General features: G+C 45.6%; 4 protein-coding genes across 8 annotated transcripts in view; 2 read left to right on the top strand and 2 right to left on the bottom strand.

Annotated features, from left to right (window-relative positions):
- The window catches only part of LOC135397370 (tau-tubulin kinase 1-like), a 70,057-nt gene extending 64,370 nt beyond the window's left edge, over positions 1 to 5,687 (top strand). For 3 of the 4 annotated variants that reach the window (XM_064628929.1, XM_064628926.1, XM_064628928.1), the window contains 2 exons: positions 29 to 1,953; positions 3,467 to 5,687. In XM_064628929.1, the coding sequence (XP_064484999.1) occupies positions 29 to 1,953; positions 3,467 to 3,551 (2,010 nt within the window). In that variant the 3' untranslated portion in view covers positions 3,552 to 5,687. The remainder of the gene's footprint in view (positions 1 to 28; positions 1,954 to 3,466) is intronic. The other variant, XM_064628927.1, reaches the window with a different exon arrangement.
- Positions 5,688 to 5,775: 88 nt separating this feature from the next.
- Positions 5,776 to 13,207, bottom strand: LOC135397365 (ubiquinone biosynthesis monooxygenase COQ6, mitochondrial-like). The gene is made up of 12 exons (XM_064628920.1): positions 12,784 to 13,207; positions 12,234 to 12,365; positions 12,059 to 12,117; positions 11,420 to 11,680; positions 11,114 to 11,221; positions 10,948 to 11,010; positions 10,766 to 10,873; positions 9,710 to 9,788; positions 9,251 to 9,371; positions 7,831 to 7,946; positions 7,395 to 7,561; positions 5,776 to 5,913 (listed from the first exon to the last, which is right to left on the bottom strand). The coding sequence occupies exons 1-12, from the start codon at positions 12,992 to 12,994 to the stop codon at positions 5,884 to 5,886; spliced, it is 1,455 nt and encodes a 484-aa protein (XP_064484990.1). The 5' UTR covers positions 12,995 to 13,207; the 3' UTR covers positions 5,776 to 5,883.
- Positions 13,208 to 13,320: 113 nt separating this feature from the next.
- On the top strand, positions 13,321 to 17,865 carry LOC135397364 (uncharacterized). 2 transcript variants are annotated; one of them, XM_064628918.1, is made up of 6 exons: positions 13,321 to 13,732; positions 14,183 to 14,390; positions 15,063 to 15,373; positions 16,205 to 16,360; positions 16,599 to 16,698; positions 17,581 to 17,865. In XM_064628918.1, exons 1-6 carry the CDS (start codon positions 13,422 to 13,424, stop codon positions 17,806 to 17,808), a joined length of 1,314 nt encoding a protein of 437 aa, XP_064484988.1. In that variant the 5' UTR covers positions 13,321 to 13,421; the 3' UTR covers positions 17,809 to 17,865. The 2 variants fall into 2 exon arrangements, with proteins under 2 accessions (XP_064484988.1, XP_064484989.1); XM_064628919.1 differs by lacking the exon at positions 17,581 to 17,865 and having other exon boundaries at positions 13,324 to 13,732; positions 16,505 to 16,692.
- Positions 17,866 to 17,949: 84 nt separating this feature from the next.
- Positions 17,950 to 18,384, bottom strand: LOC135398728 (DNA-directed RNA polymerase II subunit RPB4-like). Its single transcript, XM_064630112.1, has one exon. The coding sequence runs from the start codon at positions 18,382 to 18,384 to the stop codon at positions 17,950 to 17,952; it is 435 nt and encodes a 144-aa protein (XP_064486182.1).
- Positions 18,385 to 18,405: the final 21 nt, after the last annotated feature.

Below are 18,405 nucleotides of genomic sequence, written 5' to 3'. Positions count from 1 at the left end.
CTAACAAACGCAACCTTTCCCATCGCAGATTGTGCAAGAGAAGAAAGTTGAGAACTCCGCCGAACAAGAAAATGGTCATGCCGACGAGTCCAACCAAGTTCCGCCGCCCAACGCGAAGCCCAGCCCACAGATGGAACCTTCAGAAGCAGCACTCCAGCCCGAAATCCCCAAAAGGGACCAGCGGTCACCGAGACGTCGTCCGACTCCTCCACGATTGCATATCACCACGACAACGATGGAACGTGGCCAGGAAAATTGTGATCGCAAGCCTACTTCCGCCGAGGACGGCAACAAGCAGACTCCACCTCCCATCAGTACGCCACCCACAGACCCCAAGGCCTTCCTTCCGGAAAGTCAGCAGAGACAGCACAGAAGACATCACCACCTTACGCGACGTCCCTACCACCGTGATGTCTCGTTGACGCAGTTTGCAGTGGCAGACGACGACAACATCTCTGCTCTGCAGCAGGTCACCAAAGGTGGAGCAGCTGCCATGACGCTGGCGTCAAAATGGCAGGCTTCCTTCGACGACAGTGAGGAAACTGATCACGATGAAATGGATGCACCCCTCGCTTCACCGGATCACCGGATGAAACGAGACTCATCAGGGTATGCATTGGACAAGTTATCTTCCAGAGGAAATAAGCCAGTTAGAAGAGAAGAAGATGAAGAAAGGAGGAAGAGGCTAGATGAAGGTAGGATGGTGATTAGAGAAGAAGTTGACTGCAAGCAACCTGTGCTACGTGCCATGTCCCTGCCGACAGCAGCGGAACCACAGAGGGTGTCCCTGGCAGGATACCCCCTGGAAGGTCCCATTCCGGTTGGGCTACCTCGTGTCTGGAGCTGTCCGGCGCTCGCATTTAGGATACGATCTTACCTGCAGCCACCCATCCGGCAACAGGCATCCTTCGATGACGACCACGTGTACGAGGTGGATGTCATGCGCAATGTTGCAGCCAGGGTGGGAGAAGAAGTGGAAGAGAGGAGGTCTTCACTGCCCTCCATTCATTTGAGGACATCGGACGATGATGAAGGAAAGAAGCTTCCAGAGATACAAGTCGTGGACAGAAGCAAAAAGGAAGAGTCACCGCCCAATCCTGATGAATCAACAACAGAGAGCAGGTCTGTGCGCAAGTCTGTGAGCACAACACAGCCAAAGGGGATTCTAAAGAAGCCCAGCATCGAGCGGTCGCCGAGTAGCCGAAAGGACGACTTTCAAGGGGCAACGCAAGAGACGCAAGCTCCACAGTCACGACTTCGTGTCTCTCCTAGCGGCAATGTTTTTACCAGGACGCACTCCGAAGAACCCTCCGTTTACTTTGACGCTCCGGCTCCCCACGAAGAGCGACGTTCCATGCCCGAAGGAATCCTCTGGAGACAGTACCGAAGGTCCGGTACAGATGCAGACGACGAAAACTCTAAGGATGAATACGAGACTCCTCCGCGGGACAGTGAGCTTCCGGAAGCCCTCCGACGACTTGGGCTGGAATATGAGAGTGCTACTCGCCAACCGGATGAGGAAGACAAGACGTCGACACGGAGCTCGCAAGGTGAAGAGCCACCATCGAGAATTCCTGTTCCTCGACGCAGCATCTTAGCACGACGGCGGCCCAAGTCTATGGTGGAGCCAGGAACACCGGACTTCCGAAGGGAAGTCCAGCGGAGTAGTTCAGCAGGACTGGTAGTGAATGGGGGAAGCCACGTTGGTGAGCGGTGGGGTGGAATCTTACAGGTTCCAGTAGTTGTACAGCTACGACCCACCGTCGGACTTTTGGACAGTGATGAGCATGTGAGGAAGGAGTCGCGGATACCGCGGCCCAGGGTCCGGCAGCGGACTCCCGAGCTGGGAGGAGGTAACGCGCCGCACTTGCGGCCGTCTATGGCAGTTCTGCCCGTAGGTGTTCCGCAGCCGCCACCTGGGAACCCTCCTCCGAACCACTGCGTGCCCGCTAGGTGAGAAATTGTTCGCATTGCACTTTGGGGGGAATGCAGCACTAGTTCCAGTACGGTAGAGCCCATTTATTGCGCGTGGTATTCACTAAATCCCATCGTCAAGACCTATCGTGAAATTGCCAGTCAGGTCGCGATCGTTGCCACTGTGTTGTCCGTTCAGCACCTTTCAGCGAGGTTGCGCCCCAGTACAAAATCCGTCGAGTGTGCGCAACTTGGTCAAAACTCTTCCCAGATGTGCCATCATTGCACGCAATACGTGGCTGCTTAGAAAAAACATGAGGGTGAGAGAACGACGTGGAGAGAAAGCCTCCGTTACTTCTCGCTATTAATGTTCCTAACGTCACGATACCATCCTGGTCCCATGCCATTGCAAACGTCAACATGAGCAAGCGTGACCATAAAAATGGCCCAATGAGTGGTCCCTCCTTTGTTTTCAGTTTAAAAAATGCAAGTTTGCTTCTTGACTGTCGCATGTTTTACAGTCCAGTCTTCTCGGCTTCACTGCGTGGACTGCAATACACAAAATTGGTGCCGATATTTTATTTGACACTTTAGTGAGTCGATCAGCTGGGCTAGGAACAGTCGCAATAAGAAAAAATAGTCGCGTACCATTAGGAATGACCATTCTCAATGACTAAGGTGAGCTCATCTGTTAGAGCACAGTTTGTCAAAACGAGGGTGGAGTTTTGACGCTGCGGCAACTCTCGATTACGGATTGGCATCGAGCCGTACTTGTTTTCACCGACGCCACTGCAGTAAGCCAAGTTCCCATAAGTATGTCATTCCCACTCGAGAGTGTACACTTTCCTGCCAACCCTCCCCAACATTCGGGAAGTGATTTCAGCGCAAACGGTTGCTGTACCTTTTTCAAGTTCCCAAGCCACTTAACCCCCTTGCTGAACCTGTTGATGTGGATCGCGATCGCGATCCACAGTGCACCACAGCTTCCACAGCACCCATCCCAAGCAGCCCCAACAGCAGGTGCCCAAGCATCACCACATCTTGGCCGAACATTGGTCCAATACTGGCAATAGAGGCCCAATATTGAGCCAACCTTGGACCAGTATCGGGCCGACGTTTCCAATACTGGTCCAATATTGGCCCAACATGTTGTGCTGCTCGTGGATTGTGGAACTGACAAGGTACTCTATGGGCTTCCCACAGGCGCTAAAGAAGTTAAATGCCGACCGCTACTGGGATCAAGACGTCATGGCACTGCCATACATGCTTTCATGACGATTGTTACATCCAAGTCTTGTTTCCATGCGTTTCAAGGGTCAATTTGATCGTAATATTTATACTATGGTAATAAATGGGCTCGACCGTATATCCATAGGACATCCTGATCCAGATATTGCAGTGCCTTTGCATGTGGACACTACGTATTTAAATAAATGAAAATTCCCCCCAAAAGCAACCAAAGTTCGGTTCCAGTGTATGAGACTTTGTTTGGACGTTCGGCATTGCCATCTTCATGTTGTGTTTCTGTTTTACCACTATCCTGTCCTCAAAGCAGAAGACGCAGGTACAGGCCTCTGTCTCCCAGTGATCTTCAGATGACTGGCAGCGAATCCTCCCGCGGAAATTCCCCCGACTAATGGCACCACCACCGGAGGGCTGGTCCATCTACGTTGAACATGTGTATATTTTTTTAGAACGTCAGGCTTTATCTCCCCTACATGGTGATGTAATACTTCCTCCCTCCCGACGGCTTCTTCTAGTCACGAGGTTTTATGAAAGTTTTTGAGTTGCTTTATTTAATTTGCTTGCGGCGTTGTCTCTGCCTGGCGTGTTTTGTGCCAGCGGGCCGTTGACGTTAATTGTGTATTACTTTTGTGCAAATTTTGTTCCCAAACTGAACTGCTCACATTTGGCAGTGCCTTTCACCAAAAAATGAGTGCCTGCATATCATTATTTCTTACCAACCTGTCTGGAGGTTTTACCCCCCAACTAAACTATACGTTTATACGGCGAGTACCTTAAGAAAAGAACACTGAGACCACTGGAGAGGTACACATTGATTCCATATTTTATTTTACATTCTGCTCTTCTAGTCATGTGTAAACGCTAGAAACGTTGATAAAACCATGTCAGAATGAAGGTTGAACTACAAACTTTGTATTGTGCCAAGTTTTTGCGGCTAAAAGTTACTTCTTTTGCATAGCACGACTCGATACGTGTAGTACTTCGGACCGACGGTACTCTCAAATATCGTAACTGGCAACATTCTGCATAACACAACACGTTTATAGTGTAATGCATACTTTGTGGGGGATGTTGCGACGCCAGCGTTTTATCCCGTCTAGTATTGACCTTAATCTCCTCTTTGAAAGCACTTACTAAAATGATGTCCTTCTGACGTAAGACACGCCGAGAGACAGCACGAGTTGAAATACTCAATCCAGCTGCACCGAATTTTTGTATCGTTTCTGTATTCTTTTTGTTCATTTTTTTTTACTCGCTTACTAATTTATTTATGTAGGACTTATAGCCTGCCAGGTTTGTATTGACATTTTGTCCTGTATATATGTGTACAGAGAAAGAATGTGTTATATATAAATAATATCAAAATGATGATAGTACCAAAACTATTACCACTTAACTAGACGACGTAGCTTCACCAACTGGAGCGAACATCGCATTTTCACCCTTCAACGTCGAAGCGTGCGTTGAACGGAGTCGACGATGCATTTTTGTACCTAAAAACTATTTTAGGTGCGGCGTCAACTTATGGCGAATTCTGCTGGTCTTTGTAGTGCAGAAAATCTTACACTGGTGGCTCGAGTGTGCATGTTACACCAAGAGCAACGTGCGTCGCGTTTCATTGGTCGTTCTTTGTTTGTTTGTACGCTCAACCTACGCCAGCACACTACGCTGCGCCGACATACCAGCGGAATTCGCCATTAATACTGAAAGTCTTTCTGCAGACAGGTCATGCTGGTTTTTAGATGCGTAGTATGCAAAAAATGCAACTTGAGAAGCACTATGGGGATCAAATTGTAAATGGTTGCACATCCAGACTTCTCAGTCTGAAAAATGCCAGAGTGGTTTATTCACTAGGAGGATCTCCAAACAATCATCCCCAATCCTCATCCAATCAATCAATCGGACCGTCTTTTGATGGAATATCACTTGGCTGCCACTCCTGCGTGCTTGTGCCGTGTGTGACGGTACTACAGCTTGCATTGGCTATTTCTTTCATAAATTTAAAGCGAGATAATTTTTGCCATCAGTTCTCCCATCATCCGCGCAAGACTCAACGTTGCAACCATGACCCATCGTGCCTCTCATTTGGGAATGTTGCATTTATTACATACAATGCATTTGATCAGGATTCACCAACCTGTCTCTTTTTTTTTTCTGCTTTAGAAGAAAAGCTGAAAGATTAGTTCCCAATGACTCGAATTTTTGCCCCCTCCTTTAGCTACCACATTTAGTACAAACGGTCCTAATTTAAGACCAGTCTCTAAACAGTCTCCGAGCAAATTTATGGGGTCCTTCAACTATCTGCAGGACCAAAGTTCTAGTCCCCAATATGAACGTTATTTAAATACCTGGTCCAAATACTTTACGGGTGGAACCGGAATAAATATAGTATCGCTGGTTGCATAGTGTGTTAAAAGTATTTCAAAGTTAGTGTTTCTTTTGTCACGGACCAGGCATGCTTGTATCTCATTATGCTGTGATATGTTACTTTTGTTGAGCGATCAAGAAAATAAATGGTATGCCTGTGACACACTGACTATCTTATCTGCGTTATCTGCCAATTTTCTAGTCTGCAATGTCGCACTCTCATTTTGTCCTTCAAACAGTACACGCATATTATCATTCTTACTTTTATTTATTCAGTTTTTCGAGTACATCCGTCGTCTACAAGCACTCACGTTCACATAAATATTTACTCGCGTCTTGAGCCTTTGTGTTCAATATCTAGTAGGATGCCCGATGCGTTATCCAGTCCTGAAAATGAATGCAGATTGAGTACGTAGCATTTAAGTACCGCGCGTTATGGAACATTAAGGAAAGTGCTTTAGCACGAGAGCCACCAATACAACAACAGAGTGTCTCGAACAATGAGACTCTGTTGGAAATATTGGCGGCTCTCGTCCTGAGGAACGTTCCTTAACACTTCCTTACCGGTACACTGGATTTTCTACCCTTCTGTGTATTCTGGAATACTGTAGTCATTTTAAATGCATAATTTTGCGATAACCCAATCTCCATTTTCAATCACCATTGGCTCGGATGCTTCTCGACTCAATGGAGGTTCGTGAAGCGCCATTGAAACAAAGATCCCCGAAAAGTGCCTCTGGCAATCTTGCGCTCAGTGAACAGCTAAGCACTCAACGAAAGAAAACAGCAAATGATGACATTATGAAACTTGAGTATAACAGTTGTTGAAGTTTTTTCGTGGGGTCGCATTTGCGGATCTACTTTTCTACACTCGACATATGACTCTTTTTTATGCCAGCACAGGTAGCAGGTTGGGCGTGGGTAAGGCACAAAGAGGAATAGGTGTAATGAAGATTTAATGAAGCGCCCTAGTTGCATCCACCAGCTGAAGACTGTGAGGTAGTAGGTTCAAGCTATGTTCACTGACTGTGCTGTTTCGGGTTTTCCGGCAGACTTTCCGGGCACAGTTCCCCCTGAAGTCCGCCCAGGACGGATACTAACCCCCCACTGTCCTCCCTCCATCTGTCCACATCTGTATGCCACTCACAGTTACAGTTGCTGCGTGGCACTAACGCGGAATTAAAGAAAAAAAGTTTAATCCTTATTTGGTTAACTACTAATAATGTGGGTACAACAAACCTCCATTCACATAGCCCATTGGGGGACAGCCTCGCGCTTGCGTTACTTCTCATTGCAGGTGGAATTTGGAAGAAAATGTGCAGCTTTCGCTTTGTAATGGCATGTGGGACTCGCACCTGTAGGTCAAACCAGTTCCAACCCACGCGGGACTCTACATGTGGCAGCGGCATATTTTTTACGGTGTTCGATGGCCATTGGTTTTAACGCTCGTTCGAATGGTCTCACTGGTCGATCTGTGCCGTCTTTTTTTCTGTCGAGAATGCGCGTTTCGATGGTCATTTTGAATCTGCTCATTCCGCGATGCTTTTTCTTGCTCTAGCGAGTGAGCTGGAGCTACGAGTGAGCTGGAACTTGAACCGTAGTGCCTCCCATGCTGAGCTGGCTAAAAGGTTCCAGCATGAGCAGAAAATGGAGGACTTCTGTCAGGCTCTTTGCTGGTGCATCATTGTTTTTTGTTTGTTTTTATGCCCCCCTTCCCCCTAGGCTTTGTTGTTCCATAATGGATACAGGTCCTTCCTCCAGATCATTCAGCGATACAATTACGACTCTTTTGCACTCCCTCAGCAGTGCATGCGACGGGTGCTTCGATAGACTCTGTGGACATGTAATGAAGAAAGCAACACCGTTACCTTAATTCCTGTAAGTGAGTTGAGTACCTGCAGCCCAATGCTTCTTGCTAGTACAACCGGAGCAACGTTCATCTGGTACAGGTACACCAGGGCCTCGACGGCACACAGAAAAGGCACGTTGTGACGCTGCATTTGTGTCTCGTACTCCAGCAGAGCATCGAAAGGAACTGGTTTACAAAACATTCAACTTTACTAGGCACGTGTATGTGGTATGGGTCTTGGAAGACTACTATAGTCTCCTATGTACTTTACAGCTAGTGGTATACTAGTTAGCGCAAGTTTCGGTACAGCTCATTAGTTATGACTAACGGGAATTAAACGTCGTCCTTGCGGGATTACTGCAGTCAGTGGGCTACAGCTATGCATAGTCCAAGTGGGACAGTAGGAGTTGTATGTTGCACAATTTCAATTATGAAACAATGTAAGCTGACCTTACCGATAGAATTACCATCTTGCACGGATTTAATGAGTAGCTCCGCTAATCCCTGAGCATCTCCGATGCCAAGGTTGGCACCCTGCCCGGCCATTGGGTGAATTCTGTGCGCTGCGTCGCTGCAATAGTTCATGGATCGTATTAATTCCATCAATTACCGTAACACACATCGTAGCACGAGTTTTGCTTTTCTTACATATTTTGTGTATGAAGAGCCTCGGTCAAATGCAGAAGGGCGACGGAAGGAAAGCGAAGACATTTTGTCAAGTTTTAAAAGAAAGTACAGCCAAGCTCATTTATTACGATCTTCAGTATCGCAAGAACTCTGACACTGCGATCAAATAGCTGGTTCTCGTCAGCTTGCCAACTGAAGCACATGTATTGCGACCAGAATTTTCGTGGCAGCCGGTAAAATGTGCAAAAATCGTGGAGCAAGATTGCCATTTTTTTGTTTCTTTTCTTTATTTATGGCAAACGAAGGTACGTGGCACTTTTAAGTAGCCTTCGTAGCGAAGTTTAGCCTTCGAGATCACTGAAATGAAAGTGTTTAACTATGCATAACTGATGTGGATAACGTGGTTCCCACTGGTCCTTGAAACCCTCGAATACTCTGGGACTTGAAAATAGAGTTTTCGAGGTCTGGAAAACCCTGGAATTTTCCACAGCCCTTGAAAACCCTTTATTTTGCATCTTTTTATTATTCTCATGGCAGTGCAAATTCTGCTTATCTGGTGTAGTTTTCAAACCACAGAACCTGGCACTTATTGCGATAGCAATAGCGGAAGCCAGAAGGGCAAGAAATGAACGTTCGTTGTTGGTGTTCGCGAAAGGAAATATACGTGGACTTCCTTTCTGTCCTATCATCTTCAACATTTGGGAGTCCTCAGTCATGTTTGTGAATAGACAGCACAGTCCCCATGTATTCTGTCGTGTCATACACGTAGTTTATAAACATTTCTGCAACATACTGAAGCCCTGGCTGTAAACCACATTTTACATCCCCGGGCAAAATGACGATCTGGCCTTAAAATATCCTCGAAAGTCCCTCGAAGTTTAGTGGTAACCACGGGATAAGAAGATCAGAGCAGATATGGATCAGAGTTGGAAGGCGCTCAGGAGAAGCAACAAATGTCGGACCCTCTCCACATCGTTCTGGGTTGCTGTGCAGCTACGGAAGCATTTTGATCATGAAAGGCACACACTTCAAGATGAAGTTGTTTGTACTTGACGGATTATGTCCTCTCACTTGCCAGAGACTCGCACACAAAAGTTTTCGTGGAATGTCGCGAAATCTAGAGCTAGATAAAAATGATTTTGCAAAAGTTCGGATTTCACGTTTCCACCATATCGTTTATAAAGTGGCTCGACTGTGTTTCCCTTCGGCCTTCTTCACTTTACCGTAGGATGAGCAACACGTTCTTACCCAATAAGGGCAACCCGGGGTAGCACATAATATGTAGCGTGACTCATTCCTAAGGGAAATGTGGCTCTGCTGCCTGGCGTCACTCTCAGGATCCGCATTGGCAGTTGCATCCCAGGTGGCGCTGTTACAAACACATTATCACCAAAACATGGAGGGAACATGCGTGGAAATGCGCATAAGTAGGAGAGATTAAACTCGCTATTTCACGATCAAATTGCATTATCTATACAAGAAATAATTATTCTCGTTCGCGCTTCTACCGAAATATTATATTGCGGAAAGGGACATATTACCGGTACATTACGGAAAAAGATGTTTGTTTTACAGTTTTGCACCAATCTCCATCTACCTGGAGGGTGGTTAAAAAAGTAGGCTTCAACTTATCGGATGAAAAATGCGCGCGACTAAGGAGCATTGATGAGAGTGTTCTCCTACCCACTCCATCATTATCGGACTTACCCAATCCAACTGCCTTGAGTGTTGATGACACACCTGACATAACACTGTCCACTATGGAATTCCTCTTTCCTGCCCCAGACTGCAATAAAAAACAGTCTGAGAAAGCAGTCCTCGAGTGGATGTCCAGGAGGATGTCCCCGTGCCTTTTTACTTTGTTTCTTTCTTCTCAGCGTTCGCGTTACTCAAACCTGCCTCTACGTCACGTTGCAGAACACGCTGCAGCGGGAAAAAAAAAATGTTGGTGTGTCACCTCGGCGTTCCTTTAAAGGGACCATCCATTCCAGTCGATTTCGAAAATACAGTATCATCTTATTCATCGTGGATCACTGACCATGATATCAAAAATCCCACACGAAATACAGTGGCATAGCTCGACTGTTATTCGACGGATTACAAGAGCAGGCACCGGATGCTAGAGAATTCCAGAATTTCCTCTTGGAAAAAATGAGAAAATGTCACTCCCTGAGAGTCAATGAGGGTGTGCCCACTTGAGAGGAGGAGTTCTATCCCGTCTCAAGAGTGCCTTTCCTCCTCTCAGCACCACCCTCTCCCTCCTCCGCTTAAGGAGTGACGTCATGTCGCCGGAGCTTCTGCGGCCACGGAAGCAGTGGTCATCTTAAAATTCGTTCATTTAATATCCAAGTGCTTTTCTGGCAAAAAAATTAGCCGGGTACGTTGCTGGCCAATGCCGAACATAGTGGTATTGGTGTCATAGATGGGATACGACCGTCCCTTCAAGGCACTGTGGCACATGTTTGTGGGATAAAGCAGTTGATATGCTTACTAGCGACCAAGTGTGAAAATGAAGTTCCTGATTCTATGGCTGCTTTGGCACGTGAACAACAAGGGTTTTTTTACGGTACGACAATGTCTCTAACTTATAAAATCTCGAATTACTTTTTACAAATTTGTAAGGTTTTCTTTTCGTTTTTTTTTTCAGATTTCAGAATCTGAGCCGGAAAAATGGATGACTTTAGACAAACGCGATAGATTTTAGTCAACGTGATACATAAGCCGCGTTTTCTGTGCTACGAGCATCGCTGTAAGAATGCTTACAAGGCTATGGTTGAGGGCATCCACGAAGCTGTCTTCATCCATCTTCATGAGTTTATCCGCGAGGTCGGCACGCAGTGACCAGACGAGAGATGTGTGTTCTGAATCCAGCTCAAATAGGAGGTAAATAATTAACGTCATTCCATCAAATTTTCTACTACTGCTTATGAGCATAAAAATCTTACTGGCAAAAGTGCCACAACACCGTGGGGTAGAAAGCGTTGCCAAGCGATTGAGTTGTCCACAGACTAGAACGGATGATACAATGTGAACTGTTACGCTAAATAATCTCTAACGTGCATTTCATACATAATTAACGACATTTAAAGTGCAGCTTTCGTAATGAAATACCTCAGCCAATTGCAATGTGGCTATGATCGATTTCTGATTATAATTCCATTGCAGCGACTTGACACCCATGGCTTTCTTTACTTGGGAATTGAAGCCATCCGCACCAACCTAATAGGAAGAAACCAGCCCAATTTACAACTTACGCATTCCGCAGGTTACAAGACTTCCTAGTTATTTGCATAACAATCTTCTTATCTTGGAATACTTTCAATCAAGATAATATCTTTCTTGAAGGATCTTTACAAATGCGCAAAATCTTATTTCCAGCTCTAGCTACTACTGGATGCAAACAGACGTCTCCCTCACCAGCATGGAAGCTTCAAAGCAACTCCCGTCTTGCAGACGCACTTTGACTGGCGGACAGGAGTCACCCAAGTTCTTCCGTTCTAGGGTGGGCAGTTGATAATCTGCCACTCTCACCCTGGAACAAACACGAACCCCCGGCAATTGAGAGAGCCGTTTGTAGAGGGCATCCATCAGATTGGGCAGATCGACATCGTAGGCAACCACACCGTCGGGAGTCACAGCGTCAAATGTGATCGCTGCTTCTGAGTGAGACTCCCACACCTGATTGGTTGAAGAAGAGTTACAATTAGAAGGAGACAAGGCTGATGGTAAAGGACAGAGACAGAGGTACCGTGACAAGGAAGAGCTGTGTGGGGAAAGATAAGGAAAGAAGCATAATGATAAGGGAACTATTGGGATAAGATAAAGATTAAGAAAGAGGGGGAAGATAAAGAACAGAAGCATAATATGAGGAGACAGGAACACGAAGGTGATGCTAAACAGAAGCGAGGATATGGGGGGAATAAAGGGAAGGCAACATAGGGTTCAAGGAGAGGTGAGGTAAAAGGGAGGGAAAGAAGCATACAGAAAGGGAAGTTAAGCAGAAGAAAAGTACAGGAAAACAGGTATGAAGTAAGGAAAAAGGAAATAATTAATTACCTGCATGCGATTTACAGCTTGCATTTTAGACTTGGGGAGTAGTTTCCACACACCGAGTTCTGCAGAATAAAACGGACAGATTTATGAATATAGGTGTGCGGATTGATGAAATCTCGGCAGAGTTACGCAGGGTAAACATCCCTTGCTCGAGACATGTAACTAACATGTAGCGTACCTTCGAGAAAAGTTTTGCTTCCTGGAGTCAAGGCATACACCCTGTTGCTCCAGCCGTTTCCTTCATGTTCTGTACGAAGCGTACGCCGTTCAATAAGAAGCACCTTTTTACCAGCGAAGACCTCAGACGTTCCTGCGAATCAAATGCCTTTTTAATGTGACGTTTAATTTTGGGCATGCTGAGCAGCGCTGCGCCTCAACTAATCAGTCAGAAGTGATCACAAACTTTGCAGGTGTCATTAAAAGGGTCATTTTTGCGAACAATGTTGCGTGAAAATTCAACATTTGCTGTTCTCTATAAAGAGCGCTTACTTTCTTCTACTGCACGAGAAGCGTTTCTCTTGGCGCTTTCGTCTGGGCATAAAATGCAGCCCAGCTACGATCAGAGACCAATCCAGCCACACAACTGGTGAGCGTGAAAGGTGAAATAAATAAACAGGGACCTCTAAATGTTTGTGGTTATCACTTGTGACGTTATCGTTGGCTAAAAAGGAAAGGGTGGCTCCTTCTCCCCATTGTACCGAACACGAAAAGGACTAAAGCACACGAACCCAGTGCACAAGCGAGGGCAGCTCCAGCCAGTCCAGCCCCTGATATAACCACGTCCCATTTATGTTTTGTAAGCACCCGAGTCTCTGCTTCTGAGTCTGAGTCAGAGTCATATCTTTCGGCAACAGTTTGAGAACATCGGGTTCTGGCACATGTAGAAAACCATAGCCCCCGGATACCGGGGGTTCTCATGAGGAAAAGTGTTGACCGCATTTTGTGACAGCAAACGACAACAGCGTGCCTTCCAGATGACCTCTAAACTATGTGACTGCTCATCGCATATAGTCCACAGTAGGGAGGATTAGGTACACTCGATGGTCGTTCCTATTAGTAACGCAATGAGCTACATTCTACGCAAAGGAAAATACGATTCAAACGCAGACATCTCCATTGCCACCGGCCGCCCCAGCAGCCAAGCATGAATCGAGTTTCGGTTTCTTATGTGTTTCTGCATATATTGTCAGTTACGCTAATATTTGTCTATCAATATTCTTGTTCTCACATTTATTTTCTGCTACAAACTATTGGAGTTTTGTTTTTACGTAGCATACGTAGTGCGAACCTGCACACACCTTGGTGTTTGTTATGGTTTGTGGTTTCACTGGTTTCACTTTGCAGCTTTCGCTTTGACAGCTTCGCAATGAGCGTGGAAAAAGCCGCTGGAAAAGTGGAATCGAGTACCGTAGCGCAAATCAGTGAAGTTCTGGAACGAAATGTACGTATCGCGCTTCTCGAGCAAAGTGCTCTGTTGGAACAACTCGGTGATATGTGTAGAAGCATTACCGACTTGGCTCTGAAATCAACTACTAGAAGCAAAACGAGACGAGTTGTTTGTGATAGAACGCATCAGACTGGACTTGGCGCTTCGAATACAGCACACTTTGTGGACCTTCTTGATAAGCGTCTCAAAAGTAAAAAGCCTTCCGGAGTTGTGCCTGCCACCCTAAAAGGGTAAGTATCCTAGAATGAATAAGCCACTTCTTCATGTACTCTCACTCCGAAATGTCGCTGTATACATATGCAATAGATAGAGCCAATACGATGGCTATCGGTGGTTCAAATCCCCCGAAATTGGTGACTCCCCTCTTGTTATCACTACCAAAAAAAGAATGAAATGACGTCTGTGAACATAGGAGGAGCAGGCAAGCTAGCTTGTGTTGACTTTTCCCTAAAACTCGAGGCGATGCTAACATCATGAATACGTCTGTCAAATGATGTCGAACTGATCGATGTTCCCGTGGACGACATCGGATTCGAACGGTATAAGAGGTATGGTTTGTGCAACCTGTGTCAGTGCGTCTTGTTTATTGATTACGCCGTTTAATTACACGTTTAATTGCAAACTCTCAAAATGTTTGTAAGTGACACGAATGTGTATCCTAACATACGACTTGTGACTAGGAGAGCACTTGGTGAGAAGATTTCATCTGCCCGGAAAACAACATTGCGAGGAAACTCAACAAAAAAAGATACGTCGCCAACTCAAAGGGACGCTGAAAACTCTGAGCATACATTCAAAGCTGGACCCTTTCCACATTGCATCCTACGGACTACAGAATATCGGCTCAGGGAGCAGGCACGGGAGCAAGTCAGGAAGATATGCATAAAGGTGTCACATTTCTTGATACATATTTATGTAGATATGATAAGACAAAGACGTCTTTCTTGTCTTTTCATTTCTCGTCTTGGAGAAGCATGTGAGACCATTTTTACACGCTTAAAGGGGTTGAGAAACCACATGCATGGATTCGACACACGTTCCTCATTTGAAACGTTTTTTGCCTGTTAGATTTCTAAAACTGCCATTTTTTTCGAGCCACCATTGACGGTGGTGCCGAGCAGTGCTGAGAGACGTCGGCTGACACACGGGAAGTGACGTTTTGTCTGTGCACGCTTGCCTGTAGTACCCGAAGGTCAAGGAATGAAGGCCATTCTCTGATGGCCGACTCCCCTTTACAACCGCCTACGTCGTCGTGGGAACGGGAAAGTACGCACCTCCTTTCTTAATGATGAAACGTCACTCGAAAAACGGCAGAGAAGGTCAAGTGTTGAGAGTGATGGAGGCCGAGCACGTGACTTTCAGAGATCCATACCCTCCTAACGTGTGATCGCAGAAACATAGCGTTTTAGTGTTAATGTGTAGTAGACATAAATCAATATTTACGATGCTAGTTCTTAAAAAGTTTGGAAATTGTTTCACAGCCCCTTTAAAGTGCTTCATTATGTCGCGCTGCGCATATTTTAAAGAAGACTGTTATCCTGACCTCATATTGAAAAACAGGCCCGTGCCGAGGAGATGCTCAAGTGTTCCACCATGCCGTTCAGTGACAGAGTGTTTGTCCACAAACGGCCAGCGGATGGCGGATCAGCCGACAGAAAGGCCAGACCCAGGTCGAGTGACCACAAGGACAGAGTCCGCCAGATGCATGAAGGGGCAAGGATAACGTTGAGTGGAGCGTGTCACAGTACCAGGTGCAAAGCAGGTGCAAACCAAGAGGGTTCTGGGCACTTTAGACGTCCAGCGCCACCTATCATTCTACCAAGCAACTACCAGCTGAATGCCACTGCACGGCTACGCCACCAATATGCGATGTCAGTCTTTTTTTCTTTTTTGACAAGCTAAGGTCACATTGTCAATAATGATGCGAGTTATGGAGGAACATAATCACTTTGTGGCTACAAAGTTATATAAATTACGTAAAATATATTATAAGATATGGATTTTATGTGTGTTTCAGTCAAAATATTGTACAAATAAGCAGCAAAAATGTAAGTAAACGCAAGGACTGCTGGGCACTGTTTTAAGAGTCTTTCTGTATGACGTCCAGAGCTTTAAAAGGGGTTGTGATAGGACCCTTTTGTTAAGTTATTGCACAACAAAAGTCTGGCACTGCAAGAGGACTGCACTCTCCCCCTCTGCTCCCCCAAATATAATACGCATTATTGCAACATACAATGCCTCTCGCAGGAAAATTACCCCTTTGGTGTTGCGCTTCATCCATTAAGCTTTGAAAGGCACATTTTTTGCAAATGTTATTACAAAACCAGCACGCTCCAAATACAAGTGTGGCTTCGAATTTTGAGCATAGGGACTACAATATTAAAGGGACAGTCACATCAAGAAACCCAATTTTCTTTCTCCAAAAAGTGCCTAGATGCGAAATGATCAAATTTTAAATATCAGCGTCTTACCCACAGCTGCGGAGGCTCTGTTGACAACACGATCAGTGTGGCATCAACAGGAGGAGGGCCTCGCTCAGAGGGGAAGGGTGCTGTCCTAACGCATTCCTTTTCTCATGGCCATGCTCTTGTATCGTGGTGTAGGGAGCGATATTTTCCCATTTCTCATTTTACGTTCGTAACGTTGTGTGACTCCTTGAGTAAACTTTAAAAGATGAAATATGTGAGCGAATGAATCGCCAGGGAGCGTCGAGCGGAAGAAAGGAAGCAACAAGAGCAACTGGATCGTACGACGCAGCTGAGACAACGTCGAGAAACTCAACTTCAGAAGCAGCTGGTGAAGTCTATGGCGCCCAACAACAATGCCGCACATTTCAAGAACAAGCTCGCGGAGCACCGGTAAGTTAAGTCTCGCAAAAAAAAAAAAAAATCCAAAGCAGATCTTTCCACTTTCTGGTTCCGTTCCATTGCAGTAGCATTTTTAAACGCTAATTTTACGTATTTGAGAGTGAAAAGTTTTAAACAATCAGTTTTGTTTTTAAGTACCTTTCAAGAATGCATGAGACGGCACCCGTTCTGGAACTCGCACTGCACTACCCATTGGTTCGTGGACGATTCAAGCGACGCACATTTTCAGCTTGACCGTTCTTGAGCGAGATGAAGGATACAAAGAGGAACTCAAGGAGATGGAGGAACGCATCCGAGGCAAACCCCTCCTTCTGGAGAAACAAGCACTAGTGAGTTTCATCAATGCCAAAAACATCTAACAACATCTAAAAAAAAGAACATCTGCTCCATATGTTTTTATGTCTGGGTTTTGCAAGAAATGAAACGAGGTCGAGTGTGCGACTGCCATTCATTGGGCAACAAACTACGGCACTCTACAGATTTGATAGAGTATGACAAGCGTAGGGTGATGATATAAGAAGTACAGTACGTAGCATTGCAAGCTGGTCAAATTTCTTACGAAGGCCACGTCGTAGGTCGACATGACAACTGCACATGAAGCCAAGAAAGGTGGCGGTCTTACTTGTGGATGCGTCCAGGCTGAAATTGGCAGAGAGCTGAATTGCGGTCTCGTGGCAGCCCTCTGCAGTTTGAAAGCGATTGATCTCGTCAATTTTAAATTTTCTTGTGACATGACACCCCTGCCAGGTTACCATGTCCGATGCAGGGAACGTCAAAAGTATCCATTAGTACTATTATATTAGTAGTGCCGTTGCCAGTAGCTTCATTAGTGGACCGTGTATGAGTAGTTTTCGCTTTTTCTCTTTGAGATTATCAGTGGCTGTTGAGCACAGAACTGAAAGAAAGTACCCATCTAGTTCAGTATAGACATTGCCACTCCATAATTGTGTACTAAATACAATATTCGTGTAATGTGTACGACCAACAAGTCGTCGATATAGAGCCTAGTACCAGAGTGTTAAATGGAAACAGTCTCTCACATCTACTCGATTTTGGTTGCGTTAGTTGTTTTTCTCGTGGTGCTCCAATATTACGAAATCGAAAGCTAGCGCTTGTTTTGACGCATTATTCTTTATGCACAAAACACTGGGGTATTTGTAGATTATGAGAGTCAGGCTGTGAACAGAAGCATCACTGATTTACTTCGACAGTACTCAGTCCGCCAACAGCTGGAGCGGAAGTACCAGCGTAAGCTGCAGGAGGTCGGACTCAATGCAGACTTTCTGGAAAGGAAAGCGCTTCATGCCAGGCCTTCTAGTTTGAGCAAGTCGGAGGACCCAGAAGAAAGGAGTCGATCTTATGGCCGTCAGAGTTCAACAACAGAGTTGAGTAACAGAGATGATGATATCACCGAGCAGGAAGAATCTGCGTTTGTGTAAAGTGTCTTTGCCTTCATGAAATGGAACAGAGTAAAAATAAATTTGTCCTTAATGTGGAAAAAATTGTCACTACAGAACGGCATTTAATAGTCCAAATTCAAACTACCCGAGAGTATACAATTTAAAACATCCTGTAATGGATCAATACTGGAAACTCCTCTGAGTATGGATATCTTCGAGAATCTGTCGCAAATCGTCGTCTTCAAATCTTCCTTCTAAGCTGGGAATTAATGCTTTGGCTTCTTCAGGGTTATCGGGACACAGATTAGCCAGCTGGGCCAACTCGAATTTGTGCAACTTTTTTTGCGTTAAGAGATTGCGTACTGCCGCGATGGTTTCGCGGTTTTTGATGCGACTGAACCGCTGGCAGTAGTTCAACGTTTTCGTGAACACCTCGGACAGTTCTTGTTCTTCTTCGGCGTTTTCATTCTGGGTTTTCCTGTGCTCCAACAACATGTTCACTTCGGAGGTGAGTAACGACTCGGCGTTTTCAAATTCTTTCGGAAACTGAAGCTCTGAAGCATCCTCTTCTACTTGTTCAATGATAGGTGCGGCTGACGAGGGAGCCTTTGCCATTTCGTTGGGTCACACGATCCT

The sequence above is a fragment of the Ornithodoros turicata genome, chromosome 6, assembly GCF_037126465.1.
Source record: "Ornithodoros turicata isolate Travis chromosome 6, ASM3712646v1, whole genome shotgun sequence".
Lineage (NCBI taxonomy): Eukaryota > Metazoa > Arthropoda > Arachnida > Ixodida > Argasidae > Ornithodoros > Ornithodoros turicata.
This window is presented reverse-complemented; position numbering and strand designations above follow the sequence as displayed.